We start from the raw sequence: 16032 nt of genomic DNA on the forward strand, positions 1-16032 counted from the left end.
GTCATGCTAGCCCTACTGATGGTAAGCGACATGTCTATCCATAGCAGTTATAGTGCCACTTAGAGCGTTAAATCGCAAAGATCTTAGGGGTACTGCCACTGCGCCTGTCACCCTGAGGCATAAGTTGACAAATCTGCCATCCAGTAACTAAAAAACGGCTATCTGACAAATGATCAAATATCCGTTTCAAATAGAAAAAGAGAGCACAAAATTATCTTTTAAAAACAGTTAAAATTAGTTAACGTGTTCGAGTTATCGGAACTTACAAATATCATTAAACAATTTCAGTATTCTAAAACTGGGTTATTGTTAATTAAATTTTTATTGAATTGATATTCAATTTTTTTTTGTAAAATTACTTCACTAGTTTGTTATAATTATTAATACAAAGATCGAACACTCAGAAAAAATTCCTTCGATCCGGTCGGATTCGAACCGACGTCCTCTTACATACCGTGCCAGACGCTATACCAACTAAGCAACGGAACGAACCAACGGTCCTCACGAATTTTTCTATGTGCTTGCGTCGTGTCTTTGGTTTTTCAACGACTTTTTAGTCGTAGCGCCATTTATGAGAAATCTATGAAAGATTTATCACCCAGTTAGTACCTTTACAGCTACCAGTCCTGGCGAGAGATGTCGCTATTCACTGTATTAATTAAATTTTTATTGAATTGATATTAATTTTTTTTGTGAAATTACTCCACTACTTTGTTATAATTATTAATACAAAGATAGAACACTCAGAAAAATTTCTTCGATCCGGTCGGATTCGAACCGACGTCCTCTTGCATACCGTGTCAGACGCCATACCAACTAAGCTAAGCGGGGTTATTGTTTTTTATGATATCTCAAAAAAAATATTTTGTCAGTTAACAACGCGGCTAGCTTTAGTTTGGGACGGCAGAAATCTCACATGCGCCTACCATTTCACCAGTGCCGTTTCACCAATACCGTAACACAGTAATAGTCACGTTACTGCTTGGCGGCAGAAATAGGTAAGGTGGCAGTACTTCCCTAGACTTACTGGAGCTCTACTGCGTGTAAACGTAACTAATTATGATGGACCCTTGATAAAATCTACCCGTCATGGTTTATTTTAGTGCTTAAAGCTGATCAGATGGTTGGTCCACGTCTCTGCAACGCTATTATCCTGGCTTCAAAGTGTCATGCTATCCGAGATGCGCAGATCAACGAGAAGCAACTCATCAAGAAAGAATTAGATGAGGAAGAAAAAAGGTCTGTACCTAACATTAATTCCGTTCCCCATGTATTCCGTATAAACGTGGAAAGAGTCCAAAGGAATATTAAAATTAGATTCAAGTTGTATTTTTTAGTAACATTATAGCAAAACTAGCCATGTACGTTAATTCTAAACAATTACAAAACTAGTTATTTTAAGATTACTGTTGCAAAACTCTCTATGTCCAATTTTTAAATAGAGTAAAAAGGTTAATACTGTGATTTTGTCTCTTCATATTGTCCATCTCTTTTTTATCACAATTTTCAGATAATTAAAAAGTACCATTTAAAAATTCGTTTTCAGAACAATATTTGTTTTTTTTTTTTAGTTTATATCTTTTTTTTATCCACGCATATAGCGCAGTTTGCTAGTGGACTACTCACTTACAGTACTTATAACTATACATGTACAGGGGGCACATTCATACACCTGCATTATCTCCATACTTTCAAACATAATATAAGTTATGATAATACTAAAACCTGCCTTTGTACGTGTGAGTAATAGACATGCGATGCAGCTCACCAGTTAGCCGTTGGCTTCCCGTATATTCAATGTACTCTGTACCGTTGGCGTTCAACAGGTCACAAAGTGTTTTCACAGCCGTTGACTAAACAAATAAGCGACACAAATACGAGTGCCACAGCTTTGTTCACTTTACAGGGTTTTACGTTTTAATACAGCGCAAACTAGTGTTTTCAATAACTAGAATCGCATGTGACTTTGAGAGAATGTATAAAGATTTTTTTTTAATGAATATTTGTTAATTAAATTTTTATTGAATTGATATTCAATTATTTTTTGTGAAATTACTCCACTAGTTTGTTATAATTATTAATACAAAGTTCGAACACTCAGAAAAAACACTCAGAAAAATTCCTTCGATCCGGTCGGATTCGAACCGACGTCTTCTTGCATACCGTGCTAGACGCTATACCAACTAAGCCACGGAACGAACCAACGGACCTCACGAACTCTTCTATGTGCTTGCGCGTCGTGTCTTTGTACTTGGTCTTTCAACGACTTTTTAGTCGTAGCGCCATCTATGAGAAATCTATTACAGATTTATCACCCAGTTAGTACCAGTTAGTACCCTTTACAGCTACCAGTCCTGGCGAGAGATGTCGCTATTCACTGTATTAATTAAATTTTTATTGAATTGATATTCAATTATTTTTTGTGGAATTACTCCACTAGTTTGTTATAATTATTAATACAAAGTTCGAACACTAAGAAAAAACACTCAGAAAAATTCCTTCGATCCGATCGGATTCGAACCGACGTCTTCTTGCATACCGTGCCAGACGCTATACCAACTAAGCCACGGAACGAACCAACGGACCTCACGAACTCTTATATATTTGTTTCTAAACTTGCCGGTACCCCAAGTACCCCACTTTTATGCACTAGAGAGTGGGGCAGTTTGGTACGTATCAAATTCTCTCCTATTAGTTATTTTGTACGAAAAATGTAAAACTGTTTCAACAAGTTATTGTAAAGAGGTGAACTAGTGACATTTTGCATTATAGCCAGCTCTTCCCTTGTATTTTTACTTCCAACACTACATTACAAAAAACACTTTTCAAATGGTGCCCTGAAAGAAATCTTGATCTAGCAAGTACTGAGGCACATATAGCGTCATACTTTATGAACAGTAGATCACCCAGTGCTGTTAATACGTGGTAACCAGGAATGGCGCACTACTTTGATTCACACATCTAAGGGTCGTATTCTAGAACTCTACTCAATACTCAAGTCAAGACTTGAGTATTGCAGTGAGCACTGAAAATCATACTCAAGTCCTTGCCATTAGGGTCGTATTTCCAGTGCTTGAAATCATACTCAAGTCTGCTCAAATCCTGACTTGAGCATTGAGTAGAGTTCTAGAATACGACCCTAAGTGCCCCAAGCGATGTATCAAAGTACCCCACAGGTGGGAATTGGACAATTCCCATTTTTTGTTAAAATAAAAATTGTTCAATTATTTAATGCTATTTATGAAAAAAAAGATTAAATTAGTAATGTTTATTAGTTATATCAACAATTAGTGAGAAAAAATATTCATTACAATTTCATTTAGTAGCCCAAAATAAAAGTTAAAAAAAAGTGTACGTCACAAAGTCACATAAAGGTTGAGTCGCTCACCGGCCAAAAGTAAGCTGCGAAATTTGGACCACAGAGCTTTGGACGGTGACCGTCTCCAAATAGTAACCAGCGCATGTTAGAAATTTTGATTCAGTGTTACTGAGCACGTCAATATCATTTGTCCTACTTAAGGATTCATTTACGGCTAGGACTTCGAAGAATCGTGTCCCTCTTAATGTCATTGTGCGGGTTAAATGAAAGTTAAACAGAGGGTATTTTGAACTGACGAAAGACATAACGTGATATTGGCGGGATAAAAAAAGAATTTGAGCCAATACATGAGGATTAATTATATATCCTCTTATTAGGTTAAAAATATATTTTAGAAGCGCCAGTTTACGCCTGATCTCAAGCGATCTGTACAATACCATGCCCAATATAAAGGGTGTAAGGTACATATAAGGATATTACCCATAAAATTTTGACAAAAGTAACTCTTATTGAACATAAATTTGGCACAGAATATTGTTGAACTCAATTAGTTAACGCCTCATGTGATGGACGTTTTGCAGAGTCTTGCGAATAATTTATAAGTTAAATACATTTCCTACTTGCAGACTGGACGCAATAATGGAAGAGAATCGGCAATCAGCTGTAAAACGAGCCGAGACTGAAGAAGAGAGACGCCACCAGTTGCGGTTAGAGAACCTCGCCGCCTTGAAGGAGCAAATTTTTGCACATGAAACTGCTAAAGTAAACATAATTATCTACTTTTAATACAATAACGTAAACTATCCTTGCGAAGACACAGGTAATCCTGGTTTTCTTGTTATACAGATAATGGAAGCCGAACGCATAGAAGAAGAAAGCATTCGGGTGAATCAGGGTAACATCGCGATGCAGATAGATGAAGCTATGAAGCTTAAAGAAAAGCATGCGCGACAGGCGAAACTTAAAGAAATGCTTGATCAAGGTACGTCTTCTTTTGTCAAAATATTTTCGGGAAAATAAATTTGATTCGTATAAGGTTTGAGGACTTGTTTGCAAAGCATAATTGGATTTTTTTTCATCTTAGACTTGGGTAAGGTTAATTTCTACAAAGGGTTTTTAAACATCGTAGCAATTAGTTTAAACAAATCATGAAACAATAATTTTATACCCGATTTTCTATTCTCGTAATTAGGAAACGCCGAACTCATGTATTTCAAACAACTGCAACAAGAAGAAGAACGCATTATGAACTTGCGCATAGACAACTTTATAAAGGCCAAATATGAGCGCGACATGAAGAATTTGGCAGAGGCCATGTCCGTCAAGGCTGCTAAGCAGAAGGGCATCGATCATATTGCTAAAGCTCAAAAGGTAATACCAGTTATTGTCTTTTGTCGGCAATGCCAGAGGCTTAAAACCATACAATGCGAAGACGCTGTGTAAACAAAGGAAGGTACACCTATTCAAAGAAGAAAGATTTGGTTCTAATGGACACATCACAATTCTCGACGATTCTAATACAACCACTGATCTTCAGTTTCTGTATCTGCTAATCTCTTCAGATACCTAAACTGCTATCAAAAATATTCCAAATATTTTATGCCAGAGAAATTTGATGTTGAAAAGAAACCTAAGTTTGCTGTACGTAACGTGTAACATTCCCCCGGAAATCTTAATGTTACAGGCAGAGAAGGATCTGAAAGAAGAGCTGGAACGTATTAGAAATTTGAAGATCCAGGAGGATGTGGAGCGCGAATATCGGCGCAAGGAGCGTGATGCAGCGATCAAAAAGAACCGAGACTTGAAGGATTTACATAAGGCCAGAGTTGCGCAGGTGAGATTTACTGAAATTCTATATTAGTAGTGTCACGCGGGTCTCGCGTAATTAAATAGAAGACTCGGTCCACATGAATTTTATTGTAGAAATAAAGAGTACAGAAAGCGCAACGAACAAGGCGTAAAGACTGTAACAAAACCGTGATAAAAAAACCGCGTGCTGATTTTAAGTCAAATCTGAACCGTTTGAACCGTTTACCAGTTACCAAAAATCTCGCGTGCAATAAACATTTTAGAGATCACAAATATTAATAAAACGGGAACAATATTTATAAAACTGGATTTATTACCACTATTTCTTTACCCTTTTGAATTTTGAACTTTAAACTTACTAAGCAAGATGTATAGAGGTTGCGGAGGCTACTACTCCCCTGGCTACATTACAATCCTACCGAACATTCCAAGCGGTACCAGCAGCGGTACACGCTCTTTCAGAGATAACACTTCGGGCGACTCGATAGAGTCATTAAACTGGTCCAACTTTTTTCAGATCAACGATATACACAGAATGATAGCCAGAGAGATCGCCAAAGATGAGCAGATGTTCAATAACGCGGCTCGCCAGAACGAAGAGTTTTTGCGTAAGGAGAAAGAGGTAACACTTTGTCGATTATCGTTTTGTATTAGGCTTTAGAAAACTGCGGAAGAAATGTTTAAACAAATGGGATGTTCTGAGTGTCAAATGAGGTATCAAATGAAATTTATCAGGGACCCAATTCTGCTAACTTTTTTGAAACTACATGTCATTGTAACTCCATTAAGATGATATTGCAATTACGATAATATTCGTTATTCTGCTAAAATCCAGTTGCGATAGCAATTGAGCCTCAATACGTTGTCAGTGGAATCGCAGTGATAGCAATCATTCAATCACTAACCATCGATGTTGCCGTACGCAAGCACCATGGAAATTACTGTGCATCTCTTGTTTTTTATCTCGTTTAATCATACATTTAGGCTTCAAATTGAAATTATACAATATTAGCGCACTAATCGATAGTCCATCGATAAACGACACGCCATTGCAGAGCAGAATACCAGAAAATTGCAACGGCAGTTGAATAGTGGCTCAATGTCATTCGCACTCTTTTAAAAATAGCAAACTTGGGAGTCTGGACTGCAACACATAAACAACCCTTGGTTGAGACTGCCGTAATGCAGGATGCCGTAACTTTTAATACGCGAAGGAAACTCGTACTAAAGCGGAGCTGGTCAACTCGAGACTAAACCGCGTAGACACTGCCCTTAAAATCATTTAGGCGCGTTCCTTTCGACATAAGTCTTGATTATAGTAACCCTCCCTACTGATCCTTACGGTAAACGAGAAAGGGACTGTAATCTGTCCAAGCATAGGGACCTTGTCAGACAGGTCCTGACTCCAGATCTTCCGGTTCTTAAAAGGACTTGAGTGTGTTGCCCCGGGTGCATGTACAGCACCCTCCTATTTTCCAGATAGGTACCGGACCTGTAGGCACGCTCACTTCCCCTTGCGCGTTGTGCAACTAACGGTTGCCACCGTTAAGCCTTTGACTCTAAGGTTCCTACCTATCAAATCTCCTCTTTAGTGGCGAAGCTGTAGGCACGCTTACGTTCCGACGCCGAAGCGTCTCTCCAGTTCCCAGAAACCTACGCGGCTGGAAGGACCAGAGGACGTCTAGGTTATCCTATATTAGCTCTCCATGCCAGTGCCGGAGATGCCGGTCGCAATGCGACCATGGAACAATAACTCATGCTCTCTCCTCGCTTTATGCCCTCGTCTAGACCGTTACTAACACGCGCTAGCTGCGCGCGGGATGAACGCCTCTGTCACATACTAACGAGGCAAACGAACGTGTTCATCATCAGACCCGTGTATGATACACTATGATGCTTGCTATCGTGATGAAAGAATTGCCAATTGGCGTGAGGTACTCGTCGCCAGACGTATAAGCAAGCAATGGTACGTCATACGAGAAGGCTCCTTTCGTGCACAACCACTGGCAACCTCTCAAGAATCACAAACCACCGACTTTTTGTTTAAACCATTAACTTCTTCTTACAGTTGGAGAACAAACGCAAAGCGCGTGTAGAGAAACACCGTCAGGAAATAATGAAACAGATCAATGACAAAGAAAGAACCAGGCAGGAGATCAGAGACAGAGTTCACAACGAAGGCGTCGCAATTAGAATGGAACAGGAGCAGTCCGACAAGTATGAGGAGAAGATTATTAAAGCCAAGGTAAGTACATAGACGAAATTGCTACTTATTGTTGTGTATAGAGTAGTTGTCACTGTGAATTTAATGCGCTATAAAGAATATTTCATTAATTCATTCATCGTTCTATTCCCTACAGGTGGCAACAATGAGGCAACAGAAAATACCGGAGAAGTATGTTAAGGAAGTTGAACAAACACTCCACAAGCACGGATACAAGTGATTTGTGCAACAAATTAAAAGTAAATTGTGTAGAAATAGTTTATAGTTTTTTTGTTGAGTACTACAACACTGTTTAACGAGCAGTAACCGTGTGGCTAACTTATACTGGCCAAAGGGAAATAAAGACCTGTCCACACGGTCCAGCTTTACTGCTGCGAGCTAACTTGCGTAATTGATTACGGTTTAATAACATAAGACATTTATTTATAGCACATTTACAACAAAAAAAAAATAAAGGTAGTTTCCGAAATGTAGTGGAATCTGGTGCTAATTACAAGGATGGAACCTTAGGACTACATGCTACTTTTCAGGTTCCACCTTGATACATAGACATTCGATGCTGACAATTATCAGATTTCACAATAATTATATGTTTTCTGACTGCCTCCGTGGTCGGACGGTTTCCATGCCACGCAGAGATCCCGGGTTCGATTCCTGTGCCGGGAGAAAATATTTGTATGGCCTACATTTATTTCTCTCGTGAGTTTGGGTGTAATTTGTGTTTGTCTATGGCACCAGGGTTTCTCTGGCTTTCCCTACAATATAATAAGCTATGAGTGTGTGTGTTATTATTATTATTTTGAATGGTTATTAGACGATTTGAACCGTAAGCAAGTCGTTGAAAAAAATTAAAAAGTCCCTTACAGGGCACACTTACATAAAAACTTGAGCTAGTTTATTCGCGAAAAAGGTCGACCGTGTAGAAGATCTAGTTTTAAATCTAACATCATGGTGCGGAATGTTAAAAAAACAAGCACGGTAATTTAGAAAGAAATTACTCTGTCTAGTCTAGGCTGTATGGCACATTAGTGCCTTTCTTTTTCCACAATGGAAAAAACAATACCAAAAAAAATGTAAATTTTTAGTATTTGGAAAAAATATGCAAAACTTTTGAACATTTATTCGGAAATTGAGTCAACATGCAGTGCCACGGAGATTTTGTATACCACACATTTGGTTAGATAGTATTATTTGTTTATTTGTGTATAGGTAGTATTATTTGTTTGGATTTTATTAAGTGTTTAATTGATATATTGTTTTACAAATGGGGCTGTGATGTCCAATAATGATCAACATCGAGTACTTATATAACCAGAAATAGAGACGAAATAAGGGCCCTCCTTCACTGGCAACTCAGCAGGCAAATGGGCCTTATATCACTTAAATATCAACTCTCGTTTGCGCTGAAATCACAAATTAGAAAACTGAAATAGTACAGCTCCAATAACTGACCTGTGTGTACGTCTCCGTATAGTCTAAAAATATTTTGTTGTCAAATTCAAACTCTAAATTCCAATTTATTGTAATAAAGATAACATCTCTAACCATGGGGTGCTGTTCCATTCGGTGGTGTGGGAAAAACACCAAAACATCTAATTACAAAACAAACGGAATGACATTTCATCGGTAATGAAATATTAGATAAGTAATATTTAAATTTTCGTCCATTAAAGCAAAGCTCAGGTTAAGCTGGTCGATTTGAAGTAAAACAATTGACGACACCCGTCAATTGTTTCGAATTCGGGCTGGCCAGTCGGAGCGCAGTTGTCACTAATGATTGGGCAGAATAGTTTTCAAACAATTTAAATGGTTATATACTCTATGTGATCTCAAAGCTCATAAATAGAGTTGAAAAAAAGCTTCCTTGGGCAACGTTCAGATTCAAGTCTGTCATTTCAAACGCGCTTTTTAAACATGATGTATAATCTATGTGTTTGTCGGCTTTTGGGGTACACTTGGCGAAATATTATTTGAATTGATTCGTCATATAGTACAAAAAAAAACGACCTGTTGAGTAAAGAAATAATTAAAAACTAGAATTCAGAAAAGTCACCCATGACTGGTACGATGGATCAAGACCGGTAAATCCGTGTACGCTTTAAGTAAAACAATTGTTAATGGTTTTATTACCCTATTGTAATAGAAACGATAAGCCGTTCCAAGAGATAACATTCATCGGTTCAAATTATATTTCTTCAACTATAACCAAACCAGAATCTCATGGACAATGTCATATCCTATTATTTTTTGTGAAATTACTCCACTAGTTTGTTATAATTGTTAATACAAAGATACGAACCGATGTCTTCTAGCAAACCGTGCCAGATGCTATGCCAACTAAGCCACGGAACGAACCAGCGGACCTCACGAATTTTTCTATATGTGCTTGTTTGTCGGATTTTCGCATTTGGCTTTCAAAATTTTTGTCGTAACGCCATCTATGAGAATTACTGAGAATTACGGTTAGGTAACTTTACAGCTACCAGCCCTGACTAGAGATGCCGCTGTAAATTGTATTTAAATTTGTATTAAATTGATATTTTTTATGAAATCCTGTTGTACTATACATATGTGAACAACTTCATTTAAATGCACAAGTGTACAAGACGACGCTTTAAATTGCACGACTATCTGTCGTCACTATATAATGAGAACGCGTCCTCAGGCGTTGCAACACCGACGCAACGCATCGTCCGGCATCGCTTTTAACTACTAGTCATAAACAACGCGTTTTCATTTTGGTAAATTTCGAAGTATTGCCACCTAAAGTTCTTTTTCTGTAAAAAATGTTCATTACACTGATTTTGCTCAAGAATAAAACAAACTAAATAAGATATATAAAAAAACCGCTTCCAAGAGGTCATGGATGCCGTTCCGCTGATTCCAGACATGTTAATAACTCAATTTCGCTATAAATGTCGATTACTTTGTTTGTGATAAGGACGGCAGTGTAGTCCGTACACTGTAATCCTAATAGACTTAAAAATTGCAATGAAACGTGGCTGGAGTTATAATAAAACATGTATGCAAGCGGTTCAGTTAAGTGTGAAAACGACCAGGCGCCTTACCACGAACTCTTATTACAGTTCAGTATAGGTTCGCAAGGCCAAAGAAGCGAGATGGTAATATGCACTTCATGTAGCGCTGTCTCACAGCGATTCATTTTTATAGTCCTAAAGTGAATCGTAATAAGAGTTCATGGTAAGGCCCCTGAACATTCAAAAATATCAGACATAAGTAACAACGATTATAGTGGACGTCTGTCCATTCATCAAGTTTCATATTATAATTGATGTACATACATTCTTGTCAATAGTGACGTGTAGAAAAATTTATGGCTATATAATTTTATGACACAACACAGCATTTGTTTATCGAAATTTTTAAAAATGAAATCTAATACGATCGTCTCTTATAGGACTGCTATCCACCACAACTTCCTCCGGCAAACTCGTATCAAAGCGAAACAAAGCAGTTTCGAATTAACGATATATTACCTAAGTAAACATTTTTATTTTCGTTTTATTGAAACTTTTTTATCGGCTACAAGGGGTAGCTAAAGCAACACTAAATATAAATGTAAAAAAATTGTAATCTGTCAAAACGAACATAGCCTTATCTCAAGTACCTTTTCAATTGTTTGTTTAAATTCAATAAAATTCAGATATTAATGAATTGAGTTCGGTGTGATCAACTACTCCCACTAGTTATGTTGACTGACAGAACTACTGGTATTTTTCTGCCGATTTGTTCTGTTAATAAACAGTTTTCTCCGACTGTGAATGACTAATTTGTCAGTCTAGTGTTGTAACCTATAAATGTTATTAAAATTAAATTCGCCGATTTACCGTTTTTTTTTTAGTTTCCTGGTGATAAGTAAATTTTCAATTCAGCGCAGTTTTTCCATAAACATGGGAAGGTTTATTTCCCCATTTATGGACGTGATATGCTACTTGTAATGACTCCATTTTGGACAACAGCGGAATGTACTCGCTTCGATGCAAAATATTTTTTTGAAAAATTTTATGTACCCACTATACACTATTTAGTGAAGTTAGCTAGTTTTAGACGACGTGATATTACTACAAAAATCAATTAAACAAAACAGTTTTTGTTACATTATTTATTACTAAAGTATAATAAGTATAATTATAATGAGCATAATTACACCTCTCATAACCAGCCATACCATTAAGAATTAAAAAAATAATGTTCAATTCAGTCATTTCGTTTTCAACACACGTAATACTTTTATATTATAATTAAATTCCTATGGTGGGTGTCTTCTTCCTAGCACTACCAGAAGATAGCAACCAGTGGTACCGCGGGGAATAGCTAATTTTAATTATAAATATCTACTTTACACAACTCCAATAATAGTGCTACCAAATTATCTGTAACTGTGTGACAAAAAACACTACTTCTCAGGATATCAGTAAGTTTTAGTTACTTTGGTTACTAGCAGTAAGTAGACACTAGTGACTTCTTTTTTAAGTTCAAATTAGTCGACATTAAACAAATACGTTTCGTCGTCGGCTTGACGACGTAACCGACGACACAAAGTATTTAAAAAAAACTTATTCACTCTATCCATGATAATCCCTCATATATTATGTAGCTTTAAACAAACGATTTTTAGTTAAACTTCAGCTCTTTACAAATACGATGTCAAATGGAAGAAAGAACAATGGCAAATTCATAGTTAAAAGAGTTCATTAGCTTCTTCAAATGTCTTAATCACAAGTTTGAATAATCTAGATAGATTATTTGATTTCATTTCTGAACTTAAGTCAAGAAATGAAATCATATTTAAAAGAAACTCTAATGACTAATTAGTATAAAACCATGAAACCGGACTGATATCTACAACTATCAGTTTCTTAAGTTTCTTCACGTTGAGTGACATCAAACCGCCAAAAAAGGAATTTCAGTACCTACGTGTGGATCTGGTCCACATTTCGTTCACGTAATACCAAATGTACTGATTCTAAGCTAATAAAAGATTAACTACTTCATTACAAAAAATAAAGTCGATAATTTCTTCTCTTAAATGCCACGCGAGAAAATGATAAAAGTGACAAAAAAGTTCCCAAAATCAGGGATAGATGGCACGATTCACAAAAAAAAAATTTGTGTCCGGGTTACTAGTGCAATAGTCTGTGGTATGTTGTTAATTAAGTCAGTTTTTTTGTTAAGGCTTAACTTCATGCCTTTTGACCATACCAGTATACAAAATTACTTTCTCTGAACTTTCGTCACGGCACAAACTCACGACACTATTCAACTTCTATTAACTCTGTTTAAGACTTCTGTAGTTTATTTATAATAATATACCGAATATATTTTATTCAATTACACACATAACCTCCAAAACTTCAAACTGGAATATCTTTAATTCCTAACTTCTCAGAATAGTAAACCCAAAACAAAATTTGTTCAGGAATTTCAACTCTGTATTTTCATAAACAGACGCATACAAATTATGTCAACAAAAATTTATATGGGAATTTGCCATTGTCCTTTTATATGTATAATTAAATAAGCCCGCAATTAGTTTTACTAAATACCTCTTTTCACCCTGTTACCACTGGTGATGACTTATAGTAGTAACGGCTATTCTTTGTGGTACCCGGCGGGATTGCGATTGTCCCGTAGTACATTGGGCAACAAAGAATCCCTATGACATTACTATTAATATGTTCCCGCAATGACCTACCTATAACGGAAAAAACTAATCAATAATATCTACAAATGCAAAGTGTAATCAGTGGCGGATTTGTCCTAAGGCCAAGTAGGCCTAGGGCGGCCAATCGTGACAAAAAATTCACTGATCATAACAAAAAACAGCTCATAAATATTCTAAAGGCTTGCGCACATTATAGCACTGCACCGCATCGTATAATAATAATCTTCCTAAATTACTTTCGTACATTTTATATATAAAATATAGATATGTTACATATCTATAATGTACAATCACTACACGACTACGTCTGTCTGTCTGTAAACTCAGAAACTACTAAACGGATGCTGGTACTGACTACATGGCCTGGGGCCTAGGGCGGCCAGGACTGCAAATCCGCCACTAAGTGTAGTGGTCAATTATTAGTGCTCAAACTCTGCACATTTCTCAAATATTAACTTTAAGGTGCATTAAGATGGAAATTGTTAAATTTAATGCGAAAATATGCAGATATTTTGAGAACTCTGAACGTCAGGAAAAACTTACTACACTATGATTGCGTAGGATATATTACTTTGACCGATCAAATGATTTATAAGGTGGCTGTACCTTTGGCAACAGCGATTCCGATTCCCTACAACACCACTGTTCATTTTCTCCAGTAGGACAACGAGGAAAGTGGTTACCATTATGTATATCAACTATTTGAGAGCCTTCTCTCCAAGTTGGACGACCTTGTCCAAGTTATCCTTGAGCGTCTTGAGCTGCGTGAGCACGGTGGTCTCCATGAGCGAGAAGGGGATGAAGGCCTGGGACTGACGCAGCGGCCTGGGCTGCAAAGACAGCATGGTACCGTCGCACAACATGATGTTGCAGTTCGCCAGTTCGTCGGGTTGCATGCTGCGGACGAAACATAGTTTTATACAACTTAAAAATTAGACTATATTCAACTGATGACCATAATTTTAATTTATAAAAAATAGTTATGTCGTTATTTCTTTTTTAAAAGCGGTTTGTCAACAACTGAAACATAGTCCTATGATGTATGATTTTATAACGTCTGATTTTAAAAAGATATGTAACATCGAGTATATAATCAGAAATAGAGACGAAATAAGGGCCCTTCACTGGCAACTCATCAGGGAAATGGGCCTTATATCACTTTTAAATATCAACTCACGTGTGCGCTGAAATCACAAATTAGAAAGCTGAAATAGTACAGCGCCAACAACTGACCTGTGTGCATGTCTCCGTAATTTCCAAAAATATTCTGTATTTATTGTAATAAAGATAATATCTCTAAGAATGGGTGGCTGTTCCATTCGGTGGTGTGCGAAAAACAGCAAAACATCTCATTACAAAACAAACGGTATCACATTTCACCGATAATTAAATATTGTATATGTAATTTTTCAATTTTCGTCCATTATAGCAAAGCTCAAGTTAAACTGGTCGATTTGAAGTGAAACAAATGACGACACCCGTGATCCGTCAATTGTTTCGAATTCTGGCTGCCTAATCGGAGCGCAGTTGTCACCGTAATGATTTGAAAACTAATTCAAACAAATTAAATGACATAGGAAATGAAACTATATTTCCGGATTTAAATCGCGTATATTTCTTTTTTCAAACAAATCGACCGAGTATTTCCTCTGATGAAAAATCCCAAACAGACATAAGACTGCAGTACTAATTAATATGTTTTAATTTATTCTAATTTCTATTATTAGTTAATAATAAATTGAACTTAATAAAAATTCATTCAACAAAATAATTTGTAAAACTTAATGTAGCTTCATTGGAATGTTTTCTTTGTAAAATTAAAAATAAGGTATTTAATTAATAACTTTTGTAACTATAGTGGAAAAATAGGGTGGTTTGCATCAATATTAGACATAGCTGGTTGAAGACAGTACCACCTCAGTCAACCGTGACCACGGAACGTGATCCGAAACGTCGGTTGTGTGTAACAATAAACTATGTGTAACAATCGCGAAAACCTAAGAACTCGATAAATAAATGACATTTCGCCTCCATTTCTGGTTAAATACTCGATGTACGTAAATGATGATGCGAGAGGTAGCGAAAGTGTCCAGAGTGAATGCAGGTTTATAGTCTGTGCCTACCCCAATGGGAGACAACTTGTTCGTCCCGTCACTTGACATTATAGAAACAAAAAATATACCAGCAGAATCTGTACTAACTGGTTGGACGAAAACAAGATGTCAATAGTAAATAAACTATTTATTTACGAAACAACACTGAAGTCAGTATGGCTATATGGAATCCCAACTATAAGAGAGTGCCTTTAACTCCAATATATCCATATATAAAATGTAACTATACTAAAAATAATCTAGTACGGTCCCTGTGACAGTTCATAAAAGTCTACAAAATCTAATCAAAATCTACCTTGTAATAACGTACACTAATTTACGTATTTCTTAGATTATTCTAATAAGTCTCGTTTTTAAATGAATAGCTTTTGTTTATGAAAATACATTAAAGTTAAAATAACACCAAATCAATGTTTATTTGTAAGAAATTAGTAGAAAAACATTTCTTTTTTAAAATCATAATTTTTTGCGACAAGCGACGTGCTAAGGTTACTTCATTATACTGCTTTTGCTGGAGGTGAGGTATATCGATAAATTAATGAAAAAAAAATTTTTGTATATAATATCAAGTGACGGGACGAACAGGTCGTGCGCCTGATGGTAAGCGACACGCCTGTCCATAACAATTGCAGTGTCCTCAGAGCTTTAAATCGCAACGATCTGAGGGGCACTGCCACTGCGCCCGTCACCCTGAGACATAAGTTGTCAAATCCCATGTGCCTGTAATTTCACCAGCACCGTTACCTTTCAAAACCGGAACACAGTAATGCTGATATTACTGCTTGACGGCAGAAATAGGTAAGGTGGCATTACTTCCCTGGACGAACTCTTTCACATGGAGTCACAAAGTCAGCTTATCATTGTTATTTTAATTTCTACC

The 16032-nt window shown here is 36.6% G+C and overlaps 2 protein-coding genes across 2 annotated transcripts in view; one reads left to right on the forward strand and one right to left on the reverse strand.

The window, feature by feature from the left end:
* The window catches only part of LOC113227779 (cilia- and flagella-associated protein 45-like), a 15238-nt gene extending 7615 nt beyond the window's left edge, over nucleotides 1-7623 (forward strand). Inside the window, exons 4-11 of the mRNA XM_026460785.1 lie at nucleotides 1104-1239; nucleotides 3946-4081; nucleotides 4166-4301; nucleotides 4512-4690; nucleotides 5004-5153; nucleotides 5646-5750; nucleotides 7197-7373; nucleotides 7489-7623. Coding sequence (XP_026316570.1) covers nucleotides 1104-1239; nucleotides 3946-4081; nucleotides 4166-4301; nucleotides 4512-4690; nucleotides 5004-5153; nucleotides 5646-5750; nucleotides 7197-7373; nucleotides 7489-7572 — 1103 coding nt within the window. The 3' untranslated portion in view covers nucleotides 7573-7623. The remainder of the gene's footprint in view (nucleotides 1-1103; nucleotides 1240-3945; nucleotides 4082-4165; nucleotides 4302-4511; nucleotides 4691-5003; nucleotides 5154-5645; nucleotides 5751-7196; nucleotides 7374-7488) is intronic.
* A 5183-nt stretch (nucleotides 7624-12806) lies between these two features.
* The window catches only part of LOC113227733, an 8117-nt gene continuing 4891 nt past the window's right edge, over nucleotides 12807-16032 (reverse strand). Inside the window, exon 5 of the mRNA XM_026460720.1 lies at nucleotides 12807-13962. Within this exon, the coding sequence (XP_026316505.1) occupies nucleotides 13737-13962 (226 nt within the window). The 3' untranslated portion in view covers nucleotides 12807-13736. The remainder of the gene's footprint in view (nucleotides 13963-16032) is intronic.

Source organism: Hyposmocoma kahamanoa, unplaced genomic scaffold, assembly GCF_003589595.1.
Source record: "Hyposmocoma kahamanoa isolate Upper Pololo Valley unplaced genomic scaffold, ASM358959v1 215, whole genome shotgun sequence".
Lineage (NCBI taxonomy): Eukaryota > Metazoa > Arthropoda > Insecta > Lepidoptera > Cosmopterigidae > Hyposmocoma > Hyposmocoma kahamanoa.